This window comes from Hylobates moloch, unplaced genomic scaffold, assembly GCF_009828535.3.
Source record: "Hylobates moloch isolate HMO894 unplaced genomic scaffold, HMol_V3 SCAFFOLD_11, whole genome shotgun sequence".
In the NCBI taxonomy this organism is placed as follows: Eukaryota; Metazoa; Chordata; class Mammalia; order Primates; family Hylobatidae; genus Hylobates; species Hylobates moloch.
This window is the reverse complement of record NW_026652286.1, coordinates 44,931,259-44,956,195: the sequence shown is the minus strand read 5'-3', so window position 1 is coordinate 44,956,195 and position 24,937 is coordinate 44,931,259. Positions and strand designations below refer to the sequence as shown.

Below are 24,937 nucleotides of genomic sequence, written 5' to 3'. Positions count from 1 at the left end.
GAGAACCCAGAATCAAATCTACCTATCTGCAGTGACGTCATTTTTTACAAAGTTGCCAAGAACATACATTGGAGAAAGGACAATCTCTTCAATAAATGGTGCTGGAGAAACTGGATATATTCATATGCAGAAGAATTAAGACCCCTATCTCTTGCCATATACAAAAATCAAATCAAAATGGATTAAAGACTTAAATCTAAGACCTCAAACTATGAAACTACTAAAAGAAAACACTGGGAAACTCTCTAAGACATAGGACTAGGCAAAGATTGAGTAATACCCTGCAAGCACAGGCAACCAAAGCAAAAATGGACAAGTGGGATCACATCAAGTTAAAAAGTTTCTGCACAACAAAAGAAACAATCAACAAAGTGAAGCAACAACCCACAGAATGGGAGAAAATATTTGCAAAATATCCATCTGACAAAGGATTAATAATGAGAATATTTAAGGAGCTCAAACAACTCTATAGGAAAAAATTTAATAACTTGATTTAAAAATGGGCAAAAGATCTGAATAGACATTTCTCATAAAAAGACATATAAATAGCAGACAGGGCAATGTGCAATGGCTCACGCCTGTAATCCCAGCACCGTGGGAGGCCAAGGTGGGCAGATCGCTTGAGCCCAGGCGTTAGAGACCAGCCTGGGCAACATGGTGAAACTCCATCTCTACAAAAAATACAAAACTATATCGGGGCATGGTGGCATATGTCTGTAGGAGGCTGAGGTGGGAGGATCTCTTGAGCCAGGGAGGCAGAGGCTGCAGTGAGCTGAGATTGTGCCACTGCACTCTAGCCTGGGTAAGACCCTGTCTCAAAAAATAATAATAAAAATAAATGGCAGACAGGCATATGGAAAGGTACTCAACATCATGGATCATCAGAGAAATACAAATCAAAACTACAATAAGATATTATATCACCCTAGTTCAAGTGGCTTTTATCCAAAAGATAGGCAGTAACACAGATGCTGGTGAGGATGTGGAGAAAAGGGAGCCCTTGTATACTGTTGCTGGGAATGTAAATTAGTACAACCACTATGGAAAACAGTTTCGCAGTTCCTCAACAAACTAAAAATAGAACTGCCTTATTGTAGGGACCAGCCCCACAGGGTCAGTGGGTCTCTCCCCGTGTGCGGCGACGAGAGAGTATAGAAATAAAGACACAAGACAAAGAGATGAAAAGGCAGCTGGGCCCGGGGGACCACTACCACTAATGCGTGGAGACCGGTAGTGGCCCCGAATGTCTGGCTGTGCTGTTATTTATTGGATACAAAGCAAAAGGGGCAGGGTAAAGAATGTGAGTCATCTCCAATGATAGGTAAGGTCACGTGGGTCACGTGTCCACTGGACAGGGGGCCCTTCCCTGCCTGGCAGCCGAGGCAGAGAGAGAGAGGAGACAAAGAGAAAGACAGCTTACGCCATTATTTCTGCATATCAGAGACTATTAGTACTTTCACTAATTTACTACTGCTATCTAGAAGGCAGAGCCAGGTGTACAGGATGGAACACGAAGGCAGACTAGGAGCATGACCACTGAAGCACAGCATCACAGGGAGACAGTTAGGCCTCCAGATAACTGCGGGTGGGCCTGACTGATGTCAGGCCCTCCACAAGAGGTGGAGGAGCAGAGTCTTCTCTAAACTCCCCTGGGGAAAAGGAGACTCCCTTTCCTGGTCTGCTAAGTAGTGGGTATTGTTCCTTGACACTTTCTGCTACCACTAGACCATGGTCCACCTGGCAACAGGCATCTTCCCAGACGCTGACGTCACCGCTAGACCAAGGAGCCCTTCTGGTGGCCCTATCCAGGCATAACAGAAGGCACTCTTGTCTTCTGGTCACACCTCACTATGTCCCCTCAGCTCCTATCTCTTTATGGCCTGGTTTTTCCTAGGTTATGATTATAGAGCGAGGATTATTATAATATTGGAATAAAGAGCAATTGCTACAAACTAATGATTAATGATATTCATATATAATCATATCTAAGATCTATATCTGGTATAACTATTCCTGTTTTATATTTTATTATACTGGAACAGCTCGTGTCCTCGGTCTCTTGCCTCGGCGCCTGGGTGGCTTGCCGCCCACATCTCCCCCCCTTTTTATTAACTAGGATCACCATCACCATCATTGCTTGTCGTTGACTTCGGACTTGGTTTCGGACTCCTTGGAGGCCTCTGCAGACTAAAAGGAGACAACATAAGCATACCAATATTAATAATGCCAGTGACAACAATGATCCTCCGAAGGGTTTGAGCCATTTGAAGGGATTAAAATCAGATAATTGTTTTGTTATGCCTTCAAAAATGTCTGAGCCAGGAACAGTGGATAAATGGGCTTGTGAAGCCTCAAAGATTTGCTCTTTAAGTTGTGAAATACTCAAGGTTAAGTTATCATCCCAGGCTTTTAAATGTCTTGAGACCTTTTCCCAGCTATGTTGATCTTGATTATAAGCATAAGGCGTTATGCAATAATCAGAAGTATTCCAATCACACTGTAATTGCATACGGTGTTCCAAGTTAATAACTCTATCTCCCAGCCAGGTTACACTTTGGTGGAGATCATTAATTTGATTAGCTAATTTTTGATCAATTTGAGCCTGAGAATTCCAGAGTCTGGAGGTGTTTTTTTTTTTTTGCCATGCTTTAACATAGTGAGTGGTTTGAACAGAATTGTGGATGGCAACTCCAGCAGTTGCTGCTGTTGCAGTAACTACAATTAATCCTGCAATGACTGCAATAAGAGTAAAAATAAATCTCTTTGTTTTTTTTTTTTGTTTTTTTTTTTTTGAGGATACCGTTAAGAACTTCATTGACTGGTCGGGCGCGGTGGCTCATGCCTGTAATCCCAGCACTTTGGGAGGCCGAGGCAGGTGGATCACGAGGTCAGGAGATCCAGACCACAGTGAAACCCTGTCTCTACTAAAAATACAAAAAATTAGCTGGGTGCGGTGGCAGGCGCCTGTAATCCCAGCTACTCGGGAGGCTGAGGCAGGAGAATGGCATGAACCCGGGAGGCGGAGCTTGCAGTGAGCCGAGATTGCGCCACTGCACTCCAGCTTGGGCAACAGAGTGAGACTCTGTCTCAAAAAAAAAAAAAACAGAACTTCATTGACTATGTGAATAGAGGGGGAAGACTCCCATGGACGAAGTAAAGAAACTGGTATCCATACCCCCTCTCTAGCCCTTACTAAGAGAATACTTGTAGTGGGATTAAAAGTAGCATCAATGCAAGTGAACAGCTTACAGTTATCACATTCTGTAGTTTGTGCATTAGGAATAATAATTATATTTCCAACCAACAGCATGTAAGGGGGTTTGACACAGCTCCTGATGGGTATCACCCGTTTTAGAAATGAGGGCGATGTTGAATGTGGGTGTTTTGGTATTAGTGTGAAGGAGTTGATAGGTAGTGTTCCATATCCTTATTGCTGTCAAGGCTGTAGCTAATTTTCATAATTCAGGATGTTTTGGGGTAACAAAGGGATGAATTATTTTTGGTCTAGGAGGAGCAATGCCTGCATCCATCCATTTAAATGGGTAAGGAGACACCCATTGTCCCAGCGTGTAAGACTGCCATCCATGCTCTATATAATCTAAGGAATAAATAAACTCCAAGCATAAGGTATTTTTGCCAGAGCAATCTTGCCAATAATGCCCTTTTGGAGCCCAATCAATAACAATACCCGTGGCTAGAGTTTGGAGCACAACGGCCTTGGGAGCATTACAGTTAGCCCATAAAATTGAAGTCACTATAAAAGGCCTCTTTGGGCAGTCTGGCAGTCCTTTTGTTTTATTAGTTTTGGTAGTGAGAGGAACTCTCCATGCCTCATGTGGAGTACATTTGACAGTGAGAAGTTGAAAAGAGTTAGTACTGAACATATTATGTACTTGATAAGAATCATTTGTAAAGGACGGTACGGTCCACATCCAATTCTGGTAAGAATAAGCTAAACAGCCAGGCGACTTCCCAATGCATAGTGGTGGATATTTATAGCCAATTGACAGATTAAAGTGCATACCTTCTTCTTCCGGTTGAGCTGGAAACCAATCATCATTAGGGACCGGCACGAATGCACTATTATTAGTGTAAACTTCTACTGGGGAGTCCATCCGGGAGACAAACCGAATTAGAGGGAGAAAAGGAATATATGCCCAATAAGTATAATTTTGAATTGCCCCAACCGGTAGTATACTTACCGCTGCGCTGACTACCATAAAGGCAGCCAGAATTATATTACCGGTCGTTTTTGGAATGCCTTTTTCTTTTAAAAAATTTTCTGTTTGATGAGATAAAACCTTTATATGACCCCATGTTGGTGGAGTTGAACAAGCGGTGTTGTAGGTCACACGGCGAGATTTTGTCTCAATGTGGAGGTCATGAAGTTTATGTGTCAGGCGGCGAAAGTTGCTCTTTGGTTTCCAAGGGGTCTTTGCCTTTTGTTTCTGGGAGCGTTTCATCTTTGGAGTTATGGTGCAATTTTAATTGTCGGGAGGGGACCCACACGGGCTGTAGTCCTTTTCGTGGGGAAACACAAGCAAAACACCTACCCCAAATTATGACCGTGCCTAATTCCCATGTGTTGGTTTTTGCATCCTTCCACCATACCTGCATTCCTTTTTGTGGATCAAGTTTATTTCCAGTGAAATGTTGTTCTGCAACTATAAAAGGTTGATTTCTTGTTAAGTTTAAGAAATTTAGTGTGGAAAGAGCCACATTTAATTGGGCATGAGGAGTAGTAGCATCTCCCTTTGATTTAGTATCCTGTTTTCGAAGTTGATCTTTGAGTGTTTTATTGGCTCGTTCAACCAAGGCCTGTCCTTGAGAGTTATAGGGGATGCCAGTTGTGTGAGTAATTGCCCATGTCTGAGTAAACTTTTTAAAAGCAGCACTAGTGTAGCCTGGGCCGTTATCAGTTTTTAGTTTCTCGGGACAGCCCATAACTGAGAAACAGGAAAGCGTATGTCATTTAACATGTGCTGTACTTTCTCCCGTTTGACAAGTGGCCCAAATAAAATGAGAAAAGGTATCAATAGTTACATGTATAAAAGAAAGCTTGCCAAAAGGAGGATAATGAGTCACATCCATTTGCCAGAGAGCATTCTGTGAAAGTCCTCTAGGGTTAACTCCTGAAGAAAGTGGCTGTAAAATTAACACTTGACAAGTAGGACAGTGACGTACAATGGTTTTAGCTTGTTTCCATGTAAGGGAGAACTTTTTTCGGAGTCCCGCAGCATTGACATGAGTTAAAGCATAAAATTTTTTTGCATCTGTAAAAACGGGAGTAACTAATGTATCAGCTCTGGCATTTGCTGCAGAGAGGAGTCTGGGGAGGGGTGTGTGGGCCGGAATGTGAGTAATGTAGAAAGGAGAAGACCTTGCTCTGAGCACAGACTGAAACTTTTGAAAAAGAAAGAATAGGTTATCATCAGACAAAAATTTGATTAAGGCAGTTTTAATGTTGCGAGCAACATGTACTACATATGCTGAGTCAGAGACAATGTTAACTGGTTTAGGAAAATCTTCAAGGACAGCCATAACAGCAAGCAGTTCAGCTCGTTGTGCTGAAATAGCTCCTGTGTTAAGAACACGTTCTCTTGGTCCTGTATATGCTTCTCGGCCATTAGAGGAAGCATCAGTGAAAACAGTGACAGCTTCAGGTAATGGGGTGTTTCTAGTAATGTTAGGTAAAATCCAAGAAGTGAGTTTAAGGAAATGAAATAATTTTACATTAGGATAGTGATTATCAATTATACCCGGGAAACCTGCCAAATGCACTTGCCAAGCGATGCAAGTAGCAAAAGCCTGTTGAACTTGTAATTGGGTAAGGGGAACAATGATTTTTGGGGGCTCTGTTCCCGAAAGACAAAGGAGACAAGAACGAGCCTGACCAATTAAGGTAGAAATTTGATCTAGATAAATAGTTAGTGTCCGTAAAGAGTTGTGTGGAAGAAAGCACCATTCAATTAAATTATGTCCCTGAATAATGAGTCCTGTTGGTGAATGTTCAGTGGGAAAAATTAGTATTTCAAAAGGTAAATGTGGATACACTCTGGTAACCTGAGACTGTTGAATGCATTTTTCTATAAGTCGTAATTCAGAATCCGCCTCAGGAGTCAAAGACCTTTTGCTGTGTAAATCAGGATTGCCCCGTAATGTTGCAAAAAGATTAGACACAGCATAAGTAGGAATGCCTAGGGAGGGACGAATCCAATTAATATCTCCAAGTAATTTTTGAAAATCATTTAGAGTTTTTAAGGAGTCTCATCTCAGTTGAACTTTTTGAGGCTTAATGACTTTGTCCTCTAGCTGCATTCCTAAATAGTGATGGGGGATGAAGTCTGAATTTTTTCTGGGGCAATAACCAAACCAGCTGCTATGACTGCTTGTTGTAATGCAGAAAAACAAGATATTAATACAGAGCGTGAAGGTGCCATGAGATCAGCTGCCTGCTGAGCAAGATCAACAACGGGCTGTAGGTGATTTTGTGCTGCTGGGGTGGCAGGTACTGGAGGTTGTAAAATTACAGGAAATTGCCATGCTTTGGGATCCCCGTATTCCCTTGCCTGAGCTATAGCCCTCATAAGAGGAGTGTCATTTTCAGGGATGTATGTAATTTGTTGCTTATGAGCGGCAATGGTAGTATTAGCAACAGCAGTTGCGACCGGACCAGGAGCAGAAAAAGGGGTAGAATTTTGAATAGAAGGAGAGTTGAAAACCTGAAAGCCAGGTGAGACCAGATTACCTGCTGAGCAGATCTTTCACGGGCCTGAAAACCAGGCTGCCACGGCAACTGCGGACCAGGCTTCAAGGGAGCCTGTGACTCTAGCCAAGTCTGAGTAGGAGGAAAGGAACCAGGCCTCAAGGGAGCCTGTGACTCTAGCCGAGTCTGATTAGGAGGAAAGGAACCGGGCCTCAAGGGGACCTGTAACTCTAGCCGAGTCCGATTTGTAGGAAAGGGACCGGGCTTCAAGGGAGCCTATGACTGTACCCGAGTCCGATTTATAGGAAAGGATCCAGGCTTTAAGGGAGCCTGTGACTCTAGCCAAGTCTGATTTGTAGGAAAGGACCCAGTCTTCAAGGGAGCCTGTGACTCTAACCGAGTCTGAGTACTTAGTACTGGCTTGTCCTATGGTGTCCCCAAAATACTCTGAGTGCTCTAGCTTACCACCAAGCTTATCGACCGCAGTCCTCAGGAATCTCTCGTTGAACTCCTCCGCTGAATCCCACACTCAGAGTGCAACTTCACACAGCGAGGGAGAGCCCCACGTCGGAGCACCAGATGTAGGGACCAGCCCCACAGGGTCAGTGGGTCTCTCCCCATGTGCGGCGACAAGAGAGTGTAGAAATAAAGACACAAGACAGAGATAAAAGGCAGCTGGGCCCGGGGGACCACTACCACCAATGCGCAGAGACTGGTAGTGGCCCCGAATGTCTGGCTGCGCTGTTATTTATTGGATACAAAGCAAAAGGGGCAGGGTAAAGAATGTGAGTCATCTCCAATGATAGGTAAGGTCACCACGTGGGTCACGTGTCCACTGGACAGGGGGCCCTTCCCTGCCTGGCAGCCAAGGCAGAGAGAGAGAGGAGACAAAGAGAAAGACAGCTTACGCCATTATTTCTTTTTTTTTTGAGACAGAGTCTCGCTCTGTCGCCCAGGCTGGAGTGCAGTGGCGTGATCTCGGCTCACTGCAAGCTCCGCATCCTGGGTTCACGCCATTCTCCTGCCTCAGCCTCTCCGAGTAGCTGGGACTACAGGCGCCCGCCACCACGCCCGGCTAATTTTTTGTATTTTTAGTAGAGACGGGGTTTCACTGTGGTCTCGATCTCCTGACCTCGTGATCCGCCCGCCTCGGCCTCCCAAAGTGCTGGGATTACAAGCGTGAGCCACCGCGCCGGCCTTACGCCATTATTTCTGCATATCAGAGACTATTAGTACTTTCACTAATTTACTACTGCTATCTAGAAGGCAGAGCCAGGTGTACAGGATGGAACACGAAGGCAGACTAGGAGCATGACCACTGAAGCACAGCATCACAGGGAGACAGTTAGGCCTCCGGATAACTGCGGGTGGGCCTGACTGATGTCAGGCCCTCCACAAGAGGTGGAGGAGCAGAGTCTTCTCTAAACTCCCCCGGGGAAAAGGAGACTCCCTTTCCTGGTCTGCTAAGTAGCGGGTGTTGTTCCTTGACACTTTTTGCTACCACTAGACCACAGTCCACCTGGCAACGGGCGTCTTCCCAGACGCTGGCGTCACCGCTAGACCAAGGAGCCCTTCTGGTGGCCCTGTCTGGGCATAACAGAAGGCACTCTTGTCTTCTGGTCACACCTCACTATGTCCCCTCAGCTCCTATCTCTGTATGGCTTGGTTTTTCCTAGGTTATGATTATAGAGCGAGGATTATTATAATATTGGAATAAAGAGCAATTGCTACAAACTAATGATTAATGATATTCATAATATATAATCATATCTAAGATCTATATCTGGTATAACTATTCCTGTTTTATATTTTATTACACTGGAACAGCTCGTGTCCTCGGTCTCTTGCCTCGGCGCCTGGGTGGCTTGCCGCCCACACCTTATGATTCAGCAATCTCACTGCTAGGTATACGCCCAAAAGAAAGGAAATCAATATATCAAAGAGATATCTGCACTCTCATGTTGATTGCAGCACTATTCACAATAGCCAAGATTTGGAAGCAACCTAAGTGTCCATCAACAGATGAACGAATAGAGAAAATGTGGTATATATACACAATGGAGTATTATTCAGCCATGAAAAAGAATGAGATCCTGTCATTTACAACAACATAGATAAAACGAGGTCATTATGTTAAGTGAAATAAACTAGGCACAGAAAGACAAATTTCACATGTTCTCACTTATTTGTGAGAGTTAAAAAATTAAAACAAATTGAACTCATGGAAATAAAGAGTAGAAGGTTGTTTACCAGAGTCTAAGAAGGGCAGTCAGATGTGGGGGGAGCCAGGATGGCTAATGGGTACAAAAAATATAGTTAGATAGAATGAATAAGATCTAGTATTCGATGACACAATAAGGTGACCACATCAGCAATAGTTTATTATACATTTAAAAATAACAAAACCGGCCAGGCACAGTGGCTCGCGCCTGTAATCCCAGCACTTTGGGAGGCCAAGGCGGGCAGATCACGAGGTCAGGAGATCGAGACTATCCTGGCTAACACGGTGAAACCCCATCTCTACTAAAAATACAAAAAATTAGCCAGGCGTGGTGGCGGGTGCCTGTAGTCCCAGCTACTTGGGAGGCTGAGGCAGGAGAATGGCGTGAACCTGGGAGGTGGAGTTTGCAGTGAGCCAAGATTGTGCCACTGCACTCTAGCCTGGGCAACAGAGCCAGACTCCGTCTCAAAAAAAAAAAAAAAAAAACCCACATGATTATCTCAATAGATGCAGAAAAGGACTTCAACAAAATTCAACAGCCCTTCATGCTAAAAACTCTTCAATAAACTAGGTATTGATGGAACATATCTCAAAATAATAAGAGTTATTTATGACAGACTCACAGCCAACATTATACTGAATGGGCAAAAACTGGAAGCATTCCCTTTGAAAACCAGCAGAAGATAAGGATGCCCTCTCTCACCATTTGTATTCAACATAGTGTTGGAAGTTCTGGCTAAGGCAATCAGGCAAGAGAAAGAAATAAAGGGTATTCAGTTAGGAAAAGAGTAAGTCAAATTGTGTCTATTTGCAGATGACATGATTGTATATTTAGAAAACCCCATTGTCTCAGGCCAAAATCTCCTTAAGCTGATAAGCAACTTCAGCAAAGTCTCAGGATACAAAATTAATGTGCAAAAATCACAGGCATTCCACCAATAATAGAGAGCCAAATCATGAGTGAACTCCCATTCACAATTACTACAAAGTGAATAAAATACCTAGGAATCCAACTTACAAGGGATGTGAAGGGCTCAACGAAATAAAAGAGGACACAAACTAATGGAATCAATATCGTGAAAATGGCCGTACTCCCCAAGGTAATTTATGGATTCAATGCTATCCCCATCAAGCTACCACTGAGTTTTTCACAGAATTGGAAGAAACTACTTTAAAGTTCATATGGAACCAAAAAAGAGCCCGCATAGCCAAGACAATCCTAAGAAAAAAGAACAAAGCTGGAGGCATCGTGCTACCTGACTTCAAACTATACTACAAGGCTACAGTAACCAAAACAGCATGGTACTGGTACCAAAACAGATATACAGACCAGTGGAACAGAACAAATGCCTCAGAAATAACACCACACACCTACAACCATCTGATCTTTGATAAATCTGACAAAAACAAGAAATGGGGAAAGGATTCCCTGTTTAATAAATGGTGCTGGGAAAACTGGCTAGCTATATGTAGAAAGCTTAAATTCCTTACACTTCATACAAAAATTAACTCAAGATGGATTAAAGACTTAAATGTAAGTCCTAACACCATAAAAACCCTAGAAGAAAACCTAGGCAATACCATTCAGGACATAGGCATGGGCAAAGACTTCATGACTAAAACACCAAAAGCAATGGCAACAAAAACCAAAATAGACAAATAGGATAAAGACACATGCACACATATGTTTATTGTGGCACTATTCACAATAGCAAAGATTTGGAGCCAACCCAAATGTCCATCAATGATAGACTGGATTAAGAAAATATAGCACATATACACCATGGAATACTATGCAGCCATAAAAAGGGGTGAGTTCATGTCCTTTGCAGGGACATTGATGAAGCTGGAAACCATCATTCTAAGCAAACTATCACAAGGACAGAAAACCAAACACTGCATGTTCTCACTTATAGATGGGAGTTGAACAATGAGAACACATGGACACAGGGCAAGGAACATCACACAATGGGGCCTGTCGGGGGGTGGGGGTCTAGGGGAGGTATAGCATTAGGAGAAATACCTAATGTAAATGATGAGTTGATGGGTGCAGCAAACCAACATGGCACATGTATACCTGTGTAACAAACCTGCACATTGTGCACATGTACCCTAGAACTTAAAGTATAATAAAAATAAAAAAGTATAATTGGATTTTTTTGTAATGTAAAGTAAGGATAAATGCTTGAGGTGGTGGATACCCCATTTACCTTGATATGATTATTACACATTGTAGTCCTGTATCAAAAATCTTATGTACCCCATAAATATAAATACCTACTATATACCTACAGAAATTAAAAGTTAAAAATTTTTGAAAAAAAGGAGAGCGGAACACAAATCAGGCACAGGGAGAAGATCACGTGAAGATACCAGAAGAAGATGGCCAACTACAAGCCGACAATAATTACCCTCAGAAGAAATCAAACCTGTCAACAGTTGATCTGGGACTTCTACAAAGTCACTTTTGCCAAATGAAGTAACATTCACAGGTTTTGGGAATTAGGACATGAACATATCTTTTGAGAGGCTACCATTCAGCCCACTACAGCTGTTTGTAAAAAGAAACAAGCTTCCTGATGGAAGTAAATGTTACCTTCCCAAGAAAATAAATAAATAAACAAGACAAAAAACACCCAGTCCAATGTATAGGAAATACTGGAAACAGAATGCTACAGGGATGTAATAAAAATTACATCTTTGTCATTTTTTCCCAGACTGCAGGAAACTCTACAGAACAAAAACCCAGTTTCTTCAACAATTAAATTGCAAGAGGGAGGAAAGGAGAGATAAATGAAGAAACTTGTATATAAAAAGAAACCTAAACAGCATCGTGCAGTTGCACTGTGGGGGCTGTATTTGTATCCTGATTTGAAAAACTTTTTTGTAAAAAAAGAAACAATCAGGGAAATTTGAGAACTTGTTGCTTTATAAGTACTTACTGTAAATTGTAATATGGTTATATTTTCTTAAAAGAATCCTTATCTTTTAGATGTCATACTGAAATATTTATAAATTAAATGATATGTCTGGAACTTGTTTCAGTATAATTAGGAGTGGATGAGGTAGGTGGGCTTAAAGATGAAAGAATATTGGCCATAAGGGGATGTTTTGGAAACTGAGTGATGAAGACATGAGGATACATTCTACTGTTGTCTTTACTTACATATGTATTTGAAATTTTCCATAACAAAGAGTTTAAATTTTTAAAAGGTTGAAACCACCTCCTCAAGAGGAACAAAACAAAAAGGTTAATAGTGCTTGAGGACAGGTTTGGCAACTAGAGAGGTGATCCTCTTAGCTTTTCTGCATGGTGATTAGAGAGGCTCTGAGGGCTGTGTAATGAGTTTTCACAGCTGTTCTAGCTTAAAACTGGAATCTAAGAAGAGAACAAAGTACATTTCTCTTTGAGAATATGTTTATTCAGCCAGCCTTCCCAGACCATATTCTAACAACTCCTCACCTTATCTCACCCCATCATCGGCCTGGATTGAATATCACCTTGTTCTCTTCTCGTACCTTCTACACACTCCGTGGTGTATTTTAATTATGTAGTCTGTTTGGTTCACCCAGTTTCCAGATGATAAATTCTTTGAAGATACTAACCTTGTTTGTTTGTCTTATTCATCTATATATCTCCCCATCCCTGTGTTTCATGTTGGACCTGGTAAACTCTCTCAATAAATGGTTGGTGGAGTGAGGGGGAGGGAAGCAGTAGAGAACTGGGATTGCACTGGTAAACAAAATGCAATATACACCTACTACTTTTTGCATCTCCTCAATTATCCCTTTTCCCAGGACTACTAAAGTAGAGGTACAGAGTTACTTTGAACGTTTTTTTTCTTCTTCTGCCCATCTTCTAGCAGAGGTGCTAATGGGCTATAATATACTGCAAATGAAAGACAAGTAAGGGGTAAGCGATATAGTAGCAAAATAGAAAGTGGGGTTTTTTGCCCCATCAAATGCCGATTTCCACTCTTTCCCAAGGTATGTAAATGCAATGAATTCTTTTCAGATGGCTGCCTTTTTGTGCTATTTGTTCTGCTGCTTTCTGTGTATCAGAATTATCCTTTTATAGAGATTCCAGGCCGGGCGCGGTGGCTCATGCCTGTAATCCCAGCACTTTGGGAGGCTGAGGCAGATGGATCACGAGGTCAGGAGATTGAGACCATCCTAACAGGGTGAAACCCTGTCTCTACTAAAAAAATACAAAAAAAATAGCCAGGCACGGTGGCGGACGCCTGTAGTCCCAGCTACTTGGGAAGCTGAGGCAGGAGAATGGCATGAACCCAAGAGGCGGAGCTTGCAGTGAGCCGAGATTGCGCCACTGTACTCCAGCCCAGGTGACAGAGTGAGACTCCATCTCAAAAAATAAATAAATAAATAAATTCCTTTCTAGCCTGTCTTCTTGGTATGCTGTAAGATGGTAATTAGAGTGTAACCTCCTCAAGAAGGTGCTGAGAAATACTCTACAAACACTATTTGGTGCTGTGGATAGGATTATCTGGCAGTTTCCTAGTGGATGGCAATGGCCATGAAACAGACTTTAAGAGGCCCATACAATTTTAGAGCTGGGAGAGATGGAAAAGACCAATGTGCATCCTTGTCTGCACCCTATTCTGTGTTACACAGAATAGCTTTTTGTGTAAAAACTATCTTCTTGCTTTCTTAAGGTATTATATATTGTCCACTCCCCAAATCTGATCTAGTTTCTAAACTATCACTTTCCAAATTTATTTTTGAGAAAATAGGACAGATAAATAATAACAGTTGTCTAAAATGAAAAATAAAATGCGTAACATCATTTCTTTTTTTACCAGTGTTGGATGATTTCTCATTTGTATAGAAAACAGCAGAATAAATCTTAAACTTTATAATGTAATTGGACATTTTAACCTCATTAAAGACCTAAAGATATTTTATGTTCTCTTTAGGTGGTACGGGACTACAATCTTCAGCTGTTTTTGCAAGAGAATGCTGTATTTCACAAACCCCAGCCCTTCCAGTTCCAGCCTTGTGACAGTGATACTGTAAGGGAATTACAGATTTTCATTTCATGTGTTGTTCAGTTGTGTTTGTGCTTAAGTAACAGTTATCCTTGGCATAGACAGGCAGAAAAAGCTGAGTATATCTCATCAATTTTATAACAAAACTGTGAGGATGCAGAATAATTATGACTTTTTTTTCTGAATTGTGGCCAAGAAACTCAGTGTCTTTATGCTAACAACCTTCTACCAAATGAGGTTAAGTTATAAGACAAGTTACTGAAACCTGAAAACAACTGAAGGAAGAAGAAAAATATTCAATACATTTACTCAAATGTAAATTATATTTTCCCTGAAATTCTTTATGTTGTACCCCTCCACAGAAATCAGTGGTTAAATTTTAACCAGAATAGGCCGGGCGCTGTGGCTCACGCCTGTAATCCCAGCACTTTGGGAGGCCGAGGCAGGTGGATGACCTGAGGTCAGGAGTTCAAGACCAGCCTGGCCAACATGACGAAACCCTGTCTCTACTAAAAATACAAAAATTAGCTGGGCGTGGTGGTGGGCCCCTGTAATCCCAGCTACTCGGGAGGCTAAAGCAGGAAAATCACTTGAACCTGGGAGGTGGAGGTTACAGTGAGCCGAGATCACACCACTGCACTCCAGCCTGGGCGACAAAGTGAGATTCTGTCTCAAAAAAAAAAAAAAACAAAAAAACAACTTAACCAGAATAGAATTAATAAATGGAATAATGAACATGTGTATGAAATATTTTGGTTGGTCTTATAAAAGATTATAGGCCTTTTATAATTCCTTTCAGATTTCTTAGAATATTAAAGCACTTACAGAAACCTCAAATTAGCAATTTTTTTTAATGCCTCTACCCCTCTGCCATTTTTTTTATGGTGGCAGAATACACATAACACAAAAATTACCATTTTTAACCATAGTTAAAGTGTAAGATTGATTCACTGTCACTTACTACATTTCCAGTGCTGTGCACTGTCATCACTTTGTAGTTCCATAACATTTCATCACTTTAAAAAGAAATCCTGACCCCATTAAGCAGTCACACTCCCTATACTCTTCACCTCAGCCCCTGACATCATTAATCTACTTTCCGTCTATAGATTCCAACTGGCAATTTTTGTTTTTATTTTTACTTTATTATTATTATTATTTTATTTTTGAGACAGGGTCTCACTCTGTCACTGGGGCTGGAGTGCAGTAGTGTGATCTCAGCTCACTACAACCCCCCTCTCCTGGGCTCAAGTGATCCTCCCACGTCAGCCTCCCGATTAGCTGGGACCACAGGCACGCACCACTATGCCTGGCTATTTTCTTTGTATTTTCAATAGAGATGGGGGGTCTCACCATGTTGCCCAGGCTGGTCTCGGACTCCTGAGTTCAAGCCACCCACCCGCTTTAGTCTCCCAAAATGCTGGGATTACGGATGTGAGCCATGATGCCCGGCCCCAATTGGCAATTGTTTAAAAGCATACAGTAATCGTCCTTGAGTTTATGGGAAATGTTTGCCATTATTTAAATTTTTAAAAAAGAACAAAAATGCTAATTTGGTAACATAAAAAATGAAATTTAACATCTGCAAAATGAGAAGGCACATGTTGGCATTATTAGCACATTCTCTCAATGTAGGCAAGCCAAAAGGAAAATCAAATTATATTCATAAAGTATTTTGATAAATTTAGAACCAAAACCAAGGGAGTTTATGATACAGTTCCAGAGTTTAATGGTATCAGTTTAATAGAAACACATTTGCCAGAGATATCTTCATTACTTTTCTTATACTTTAAGTAGCTCTGTTAGCAGCTATATAAAGAAATGTAGGAAATCAGCATTTCCCTCTATATTACAACCTTTGCCCTTTATAGTAGTGCCTTTTTTTTTTTTTTTAATCAAATCAGCTTTTGCCAATGACTTATTCACATTCTCCTGTGATTTGACTTCTTTGAAGCCTGGGAGGGATGAAGCAGAGCATTAGAAGATACAGGGTATAGACAAGTTTGTCAAGCTTGACTTAAAATTATGACTAATTTGATGTTATTTTATCATTGCTATTTTCCACAGAAAAAATCAGAATAACAGTGACTCTCATCTCACTTTTTCCCAGCCCAACTACAGCCCTAAATCCTTTGTTTCTAAACACTGTGCTAAATGTTCTTAGGTGTTGTGTCCTTGTTTGCCTTAAATTTCTAACTCTATGCTATGTTTTTTGTCCTTGTGCAATCTTTATTGGGCAGAGTTTAAAAGCCGCCCAACTGGTGGATATTGAGCTCTCCCCTGTCAGTGCTCTGAGAATGACCATAGCTGAGGTATATGGGATGTGGGTCAAGGGCGGGAGGGATGGGAAGTGTGGGTTTGCATGTTAATGAAGGGTGGGACCTGGTGTTGGGATGAAAGTTATGTATATACATGTATAAGAGGCCCCTGATGTACCAGCTGTGTTTTCTCTTATAAATTAAGAATTTCCTTCCCTGTTTATAGTGAAGAAATTGAGCTTCTCATTTTTCATCTTGTGAGAAGCACCTTAATTTTCTTAAGAAGAAGAAGCACCTTAATTTTCTTAAGAAGAAGCACCTTAATTTTCTTCAGCAGTGTGCTGGAGAGAACCTTAGAGCTAATCTTGTCTTTATTAAAGGGGAAACTGTAGCCTAGTAAGGGAGACTTGTCCAGAGTCATATGGTAAATTAATGACACGTTACTGTTGTAATTGCAATAGTAATGTTATTTCTGCTGTGCTATTCTGTCTTCTAAGAAGAAATGTTCAGGACTTGGGAAGAAATTAGTTTTTTCATAATGGAAAAAATAAATGCCTATGATTTTAAAAAATCATTCCAGACCTTCAATCATTTAAAAAGTCTTTTTTTTTTTTTTTTTTTAAAGACAGAGTCTTACTCTGTCGCCCAGGCCGAAGTGCAATGGCATAATCACGGCCCACTGCAGCCTCAACCTCCTGGGCTCAAGCAGTCCTCCCACCTCAGCTTCCCGAGTAACTGGGACTACAGCTAATTTTTATTTTATTTTAGTTTAGTTTAGTTTTATTTTTGGTAGAGAGAGGATGTCACCATGTTGCTTAGGCTGGCCTTGAACTCCTGGGCTCAAAAGATCCTCCTGCCTCAGCCAGACACTTATTATTGTCTGGCTCTGATTATAATCATCCTAGTGGATATGAAATAGTATCTCGTGGTTCTGGTTTGCATTTCCCTAATGACTAATGATGTTGAGTATCTTCATGAGTGTATTAGCCACTCATATATCTTCTTTGGTAAAATGTCTATTCAAACCTTGTTTCTATTTTTTTATTGGATTGTGTCTACTTGTTATGAATTAGATCTTGAAGATGAATTGCAGTTTACTCTGCAAAGAGGGAGAAACAACATGCCAGGAAGCGAAAACAAAAATTGAAAAGAATAAAAATAATAGATGACATTCATTGAACATTTATTTCATGCTAGACATTTTGGTAATGGCATTACCTATATTAATTTATTTTATCTTCACAATAACCCTATATTGTAGGTGCTATTTTTAATCCTTCTTTTACAGTTGAGGAAACTAAAGTTAAGAAATCTGGCTGGGTGCAGAGGCTCACACCTGTAATCCCAACACTTTGGGAGGCCAAGGTGGGTGCATTGCTTGAGCCCAGGAGTTCGAGACCAGCCTGGGCAACACGGCGAAACTCTTTCTCTAAAAAAAAATAATAATAATACAGAAAACTAGCTGGGCATGGTAGCACACACCTGTAGTCCCAGCTACTCAGGAAGCTGAAGTGGGAGGATCACTTGAGCCTGGGAGGTGGAGGTTGCAATGAGCCGTGATCACACCACTGCATTCCATCCTGGGTGACAGAGCAAGACCCTGTCTCAAAAAAAAAAAAAAAAAATAGAAAGAAAAGCAATTTGCTTTGCTGAAGGTCACTCAGCTAATAAGCATTAGAGCCAGAAAAGTTTGAAAGTACATGACTATACCTGAAATAGCAAGTAGACTTGGTGATGAAAGTGGGATGCAACCAGGTGTTATTTTTGAATTTTATATATGATGGTAAATGGAGAACTATATACTCAGGTAAGATAGTAATAGGATGAGATCCATTGCAAGGGCAGGACAGTATTGTTCTTTTATTTTGAATTGTATAGTTTGAATTAGGAATTTTGAACTGCTTATGGGTTTAACACATTTATTTTTCATTTACTAAGCAGACCTTACATATACTTTGCATATGCCCTTGCCTTACAGACAAGAGAATTCAGCAAATATTTTATCTAAATTTACATAAGATATAGTTAGGAAAGTTATAGGACTTTTAAAGTTACCACTGTGATAAAATGTAACTCTTATTTTCTTCTGATGATTTTCATAAACTGTCTTAAATTTTTTTTTAACTTTTTAATATAACCCATTTCAAACTACACTGTTTTCCCTACAAAAGTCCAAGACACCCAATTGAGTATGTATAGTCACAGTATTATTATAGTAATTTAATTAGGGCTTTTTTGGGTAGAATTTTAGTATTAACCAAAAGATGACTGCAAATGACAGTGACCAATGACAAGCTTTGTCTTATGTGGTAACTTAATAGCTATCTCATGGTTAATACTGAAGGATTTTCTTATCTATATTTCCATAAGAGAGTTACTGATTTCTAAAGTGTTCTTTCTTTATATCTTCAATTATCATTTCTCAGATGATACCAGAAAGCCAGAGCTCTTTCTAGAAAAAGTAAAATACATCGTTTTTTGCTGAAATGACTTTTTAATGCAGAATTTTTCTGAGGAGGATATGGAATGTGCCTTTAAATCTTCCTGTCTATAATAAGAATATTCTGTGAGAGAGAACTGACAAACACATTTATTAGGATCTCAATGTTAGAGTCATTCAGCTGACACATGGATCACACTGGGGTTAGTGATTCATACAGGTGGTGTACAATAGAGAAAACATGGGTTTGAGGGTCTAAACTAGCAGTTTATTTACATATATTTAACTTTTGTGATTCAGCTTCCTCATGTGTAAAATGACAATAGTTGTCCCTTGGTTTCCATGGGGGATTGATTCTAGGAACCTCTTTGTGTACCAAAATTCACAGATGTTCAAGTCCCCTATATAAAATGATGTAATATTTGCATATAACCTATGCACGTCTTTCATATATTGTAAATCATCACTAGATTATAATCCCTAATGCAATGTAAATGCTATGCTAATAATGGTCCTATTACATTGTTTAGGAAATAAGACAAGGAAAAAAAGTCTGTACATGTTCGGTACAGACACAACTATCCTTTTTTTTTTTTTTTTTTTGTCTTTTTTAAAAAATATTTTTGATCCACAGTTGGTTGAATCCACAGATACAGAACCCACAGATATGGAAGGACAACTATACCTTATTTGTTTGAAAATTAAATAGGATACTAAGCATTTGACTCAATGCCTGGCACATTGAGTTCGAATAGATGTTGACTGACTTCTTAAAATCTTTCCACAGGACGGCCGGGCGTGATGGCTCACGCCTGTAATCCCAGCACTTTGGGAGGCCGAGATGGGCAGATCACGAGGTCAGGAGATCGAGACCATCCTGGCTAATACAGTGAAACCCTGTCTCTACTAAAAATACAAAAAATTAGCTAGGCGTGGTGGCGGGCACCTGTAGTCCCAGCTACTGGGAAGGCTGAGGCAGGAGAATGGCGTGAACCCAGGAGGCGGAGCTTGCAGTGAGCTGAGATTGCGCCACTGCACTCCAGCCTGGGTGGCAGAGCGAGACTCCGTCTCAAACAAAACAAAACAAAACAAAAATCCACAGGACAAGCATATTTCTTTCTTTCTTTTTTTTTTTTTAGTATTATCCCCCTAATTACTACAGGAAATACCAAATATCAAATATAGAAGACATTACAAATCTTGAAATACTTGCAGTACTTTCGCAGTCATGATCCCTAGCTGTCAACTCTCTTATTGGATTGATCACTAAAAGTCCCTTGGGACTTTTGTTTTCCTACTTATTCCAGAAAGAGGATCTCATCAACATCCTTCTTGGCAATTTGTACATCTGAAAGGCAATCTGTTTGGAATAATTTTAAGTACATGACTTGTACTTTTCAACATCTCTGCCCTACATACATCTCAGTGACCTATCCTTTCATTACCAGAACTAGTGATGAGTGCCATTAGGGGCGTTTTCTCACATCCTGTGAAAAAGGACAAAGCAAAGCTGGGATGGGAAATAATATGAGAAACGTGCATGTCCACAAAACTTAGATGAGTATGATCTATACAGGCAGGAAAAACACAAACTTTCTCAGGTTTCCCAGTCGTGATGAGAATACCCTTTCCCCTTTACCTTCTTTGAACAGCAAATAACAAGATCTTCACAGATCATGACAGCAAAAAGCTGACACTAAATTTCTGATGTATGATCTTTCTCTGTTATTCTAGATGCTATTTCTGATATTCTGCCTTCTATAGATTAACAATTATAGTAAGTAAAATGTCCACTTGCTGTAGTTGAGGATTTTTACACATTAGTTTTACATAAGGGGAGTGATTTATGTATCTATTAAAAATAAATATTTGGCAGAAATTTCCCTTGTCTATAAAAGTCTACATGGGGTTAATATACTGTGCAGGAAATGTACCTGAAAATTCTCTTTGTTATGGGTGGCTCTTTGTGCTTGTAGAAATTTTGTATTGCATATAGCGTTGTCTCATAAACGTGAAAAAGGCTGTGATAGAATTTGTGGGATGTCCTCCTGTTGAGTAAATAGGTACCATCCTCTTACACATATGCTTGGCACAGTATCCAAAAATGAGAGGCTTTGACTGAAGACATGAGTGTTGCATTTTAGAATTAGCAATACTGACAGTTAAGTGTCCGTAGTGGTTGTCCTAATTTCTTCAGCGTTTCACAAAAGGCTTTTTGTAAAAAGTCCACTATCTATGTAATAGGCCCTCTACTGGTTTAGTCACCTTTCTCCTGATCTGGTTCCTGGTCTAACCATCCAGAGTAACTAGATCTTTGCATAGATGCATTAGTTATTTGCTGACAATAGGAGCCTGGAAGTTCCCCTATCTAGCTTGTGATTATAGCTCTTAAAGCAAAATCTCTGTGAGAGCTACCAAAATAAACGCGTACTCTTTATAAGGCTGTTCCATCTAACCATGCCTCTAGGTATATTCTCGAAAGTGTTAGACACAAGGTTTTTATGCCATTTTTGTTTTACTTTCATGTCATTACTCAGGGACATATTTTTTGCTAAGGTTTGCCTTTGGTACTCTTAACCCAAGACAAAAGAATAGCTCCTTTCAGAGTTCTCATCATTTCTTCACCCCAGCCTTAATGGGTATATTCCTTTTCCCCCGGTGTCCAGAGTTTTCCAGAATTGTCCCAAGGCTCAGTCCACACCAGTTCTTCTCCAGTGTGCTCTCCTGAGAGACCAGGCACACTCAACAATTACCTAGATGAGTTCCCACTTCTTTCCAAGTGAAGGTTCTGCTATCCTAGCATAGTCAGAATAAGTTAAATTATGTCTCTTAAGAGGCACTGTTCCACTCCTCTTCAAGGTGTGTGGCATATTTGAAATATGTGACTTAAAAGTCTACAGTCTCTTACCAAAAGCCTTGGGCCAAATACATGTCAAAATTCAGAATTTTCCAGATTTTAGAAAAGTGGCCCATATACCATACATTGCATAAAACCCTGAGCAATGTGTGAGGAAGCACCTGTGATCAAACATAGTATTTTTGCAGTGAAACATATGAATATTTTTATTCATGTATGTATATATGAAAGAAAAAAACTCTAAATAACCTCTTATTAGTTCAAATCACATTTTGGCTCAAGTGAGTTTTGGCTCCAAACTTACCAAAAAATACTTATTCTTTTTCAGAGCATTTTGAATTTCAGAATTGTGGGATTGTGAACCTGTACAAACATGTAGTCGGAATACAGAGATCCAGATGCTTTTTACTTGAAGTCCTTTTGAGAACAAATAATAACTTTATTGAAATAATTAACCATGTATTAATATACTTCATAAAGAATAAGATGGATCCAATATTTAACTCAATATATTAATATATATTTTTTGAGAAGCTCTGTCACCCAGGCTGGAGGGCACAATCATAGCTCCTGGCAGCCTTGATCTCTTGGGCTCAAACAATCCTCCTGCCTCAGCCTCCCATAGATAGGACTACAGGTATGTGCTAATTTTTTTTTTAAGAGCTGGGGTCTAGCTATGTTGCCCAGGCTGGTCTCAAACTCCTGGCCTCAAGCAGTTTTTCTGCCTTGGCCTACCAGAGCACTGGGATTGTAAGTGTGAGTTACTGTGCCCAGCCCCAGTATATTTCTTGTCTCTCAGTAGACTGAAAAATGTAAGTAGTACAAATTCCCTGAATGAGGGTTAACTAGAATGTTATGCCATTGGCCTAACAACCCCAACAGTATCTTTTTTTGAAATGGGTTGGAATGCTAGTATTTTACTATGTTAGTGATTTTCATTCATCATACATGACCATCTCTTTTTCTCTCCTTGAAATGGTTATATTTTAGTTACAGAGTTAAAAAACTGATTGTTTTCTTCTGTGAAGTCAGTTTTTCTATCCCTGCTTACTCTGCTCAGATATCTGAGCCTTCTATGCCTTTGTATTAACCTTAAAATAAACCAAAATCATATCTTGAGAGAGCATCTAAGGACAAAATAGTTAAGATGACTTAAAGACTAATATATCAAGAATATTGGAATGCTGATTTCCGTAATTTAGTTCTTCAAAGTTGTTTAATAACTTTATGAATGTTGAAAAGACTTTATTGTAATATTTTATTCTAAAGGGACTAGAGTGTTTTTTTTGTTTTTTTGAGACAGAGTCTCCCTCTGTAGCCCAGGCTGGAGTGCAGTGCCACGATCTTGGCTCACTGCAACCTCCAGCGCCACCACACCTAGCTAATTTTTGTATCAAATACATTTTTAAAAGATAAAGGAAAAATGTTGGACTGGGCATAGTGGCTTATGCCTGTAATCCCAGCACTTTGGGAGGTCAAGGCAGGAGGATCATTTGAGGCCAGGAGTTTGAGACGGCCCAGGCAACATAGTGAAATCTCATCTCTACTAAAAATCAAAAAAATTATCTGAGTGTGGTGGCGTATGCTGTGGTCTCAACTACTTGAGATGCCGAGGTGGGAGGATTGCTTGAGCTCAGGAGGTCAAGGCTGCAGTGAGCCATGATTGCACCACTGCACTCCAGCCTGGGCAATAGAGTGAGACCCTGTCTTCCAAAGAAAAGAAAAATGTTAAAAGAATGATCTAGGCCAGGCGTGGTGGCTCATGCCTGTAATCTCAGCACTTTGGGAGGCCAAGGACAGGTGGATCACTTGAGGACAGGAGTTCGAGACCAGCCTGGCCAACATAGCGAAACCCCCATCTCTACTAAAAATACAAAAAATTAGCTGGGCATGGTGGTACATGCCTGTTATCCCAGTTACTCCGGAGGCTGAGGAACGAGAATCTCTTGAACCTGAGAGGCAGAGGTTGCAGTGAGCTAAAATCATGCCACTGCACTCCAGTCTGGGTGACAGAGCAAGACTCTGTCTCAAAAAATTAAAAATAAAAATAAATTTGCCAGCATTTTAAAAAGAAGCAGTCATTATGGTTTCTTTGTTAGAATCGACCACTGCTAATATCACTGTCTTAAAGAAAAATTACCAGCCATGCACGGTGGCTCACACCTGTAATCCAAGCACTTTGGGAGGCTGAGGCGGGTGGATCACGAGGTCAAGAGATCGAGACCATCCTGGCCAACATGGTGAAACCCTGTCTCTGCTAAAAATACAAAAAATTAGCTGGGCATGGTGGCACATGCCTGTAGTCCCAGCTACCTGGGAGGCTGAGGCAGGAGGATCACTTGAACCCGGGAGGCAGAGGTTGCACTGAGCCAAGATCACGCCACTGCACTCCAGCCTAGCCAACAGAGTGAGACTCTGTCTCAAAAAAACAAAAAACAAAACAAACAAAAACATAATTATCTATACTAGATCCTGATTTATATTGATCTTTGATAGTGAAGGTAGTATTGGAACATTTCTCTGTGTATTGTTTAATAGCCTGGGCTGTATTCACCTTGTATGAAATTCTCAGTTGTCAAGACCTGTGTCTCAGGAGCTTCCACATGTATTCCATGACTTGATTTCAGAATTCATGAAAAGGATAAATTAATTTGAATTTTAGTTTTGTGTCATTCCCTACCCAAAGGATCTCAAAGCCACATCTTCCAATCAGTGGCATTAGTTACCTGTCCTGATCATTGGACTCCCAAGTCTTAGTAGACACATAAAAAATAAGGGAAAAGCTCTATCTTGAGCACAGTGAGTACTCAATAAGAAGGTATAAATTCTGTAAGGCAGATTGCGTTATGGCCCATCTGCAGCCAGCACACAATTTATTTTTTTTTAATTTTAATTTTAATTTTTTTTATTATTACACTTTAGGTTTTAGGGTACATGTGCACAATGTGCCGGTTTGTTACATATGTATCCATGTGCCATGTTGTTTTGCTGCACCCATTAACTCGTCATTTAGCATTAGGTATATCTCCTAATGCTGTCCCTCCCCCTCCCCCCACCCCACAACAGTCCCCGTAGTGTGATGTTCCCCTTCCTGTGTCCATGAGTTCTCATTGTTCAATTCCCACCTATGAGTGAGAACATGTGGTGTTTGGTTTTTTGTCCTTGAGATAGTTTACTAAGAATGATGTTTTCCAGTTTCATCCATGTCCCTACAAAGGACATGAACTCATCATTTTTATGGCTGCATAGTATTCCATGGTGTATATGTGCCACATTTTCTTAATCCAGCCTATCGCTGTTGGACATTTGGGTTGGTTCCAAGTCTTTGCTATTGTGAATAGTGCCGCAATAAACATACGTGTGCATGTGTCTTTATAGCAGCATGATTTATAGTCCTTTGGGTATATACCCAGTAATGGGATGGCTGGGTCAAATGGTATTTCTAGTTC

General features: G+C 40.4%; 2 protein-coding genes across 5 annotated transcripts in view; one reads left to right on the top strand and one right to left on the bottom strand.

Moving 5' to 3' along the window:
* FCHSD2 (FCH and double SH3 domains 2) overlaps nt 1–24,937 on the top strand; it is a 339,951-nt gene that overhangs the window by 241,918 nt on the left and 73,096 nt on the right. For 2 of the 3 annotated variants that reach the window (XM_032166892.2, XM_032166893.2), the window contains exons 10-11: nt 13,862–13,957; nt 16,174–16,245. In XM_032166892.2, the coding sequence (XP_032022783.1) occupies nt 13,862–13,957; nt 16,174–16,245 (168 nt within the window). The remainder of the gene's footprint in view (nt 1–13,861; nt 13,958–16,173; nt 16,246–24,937) is intronic. The other variant, XM_032166894.2, reaches the window with a different exon arrangement.
* On the bottom strand, nt 1,250–6,276 carry LOC131384593 (endogenous retrovirus group K member 19 Env polyprotein-like). 2 transcript variants are annotated; one of them, XM_058446572.1, is made up of 3 exons: nt 4,025–6,276; nt 2,129–2,187; nt 1,250–1,370 (listed from the first exon to the last, which is right to left on the bottom strand). In XM_058446572.1, the coding sequence occupies exons 1-3, from the start codon at nt 4,461–4,463 to the stop codon at nt 1,260–1,262; spliced, it is 609 nt and encodes a 202-aa protein (XP_058302555.1). In that variant the 5' UTR covers nt 4,464–6,276; the 3' UTR covers nt 1,250–1,259. The 2 variants fall into 2 exon arrangements, with proteins under 2 accessions (XP_058302555.1, XP_058302554.1); XM_058446571.1 differs by having other exon boundaries at nt 1,252–2,187.

What these genes read in the sequence shown, in the direction of transcription:
- LOC131384593 (XM_058446571.1), bottom strand. Translation starts at nt 4,463, where the DNA reads ATGAAACGCTCCCAGAAACAAAAGGCAAAGACCCCTTGGAAACCAAAG. An exon ending in AGCTCAACCGGAAGAAGAAG is followed by an intron (nt 2,188 to 4,024) that starts GTATGCACTTTA and finishes GTCTCCTTTTAG; the next exon opens with TCTGCAGAGGCCTCCAAGGA.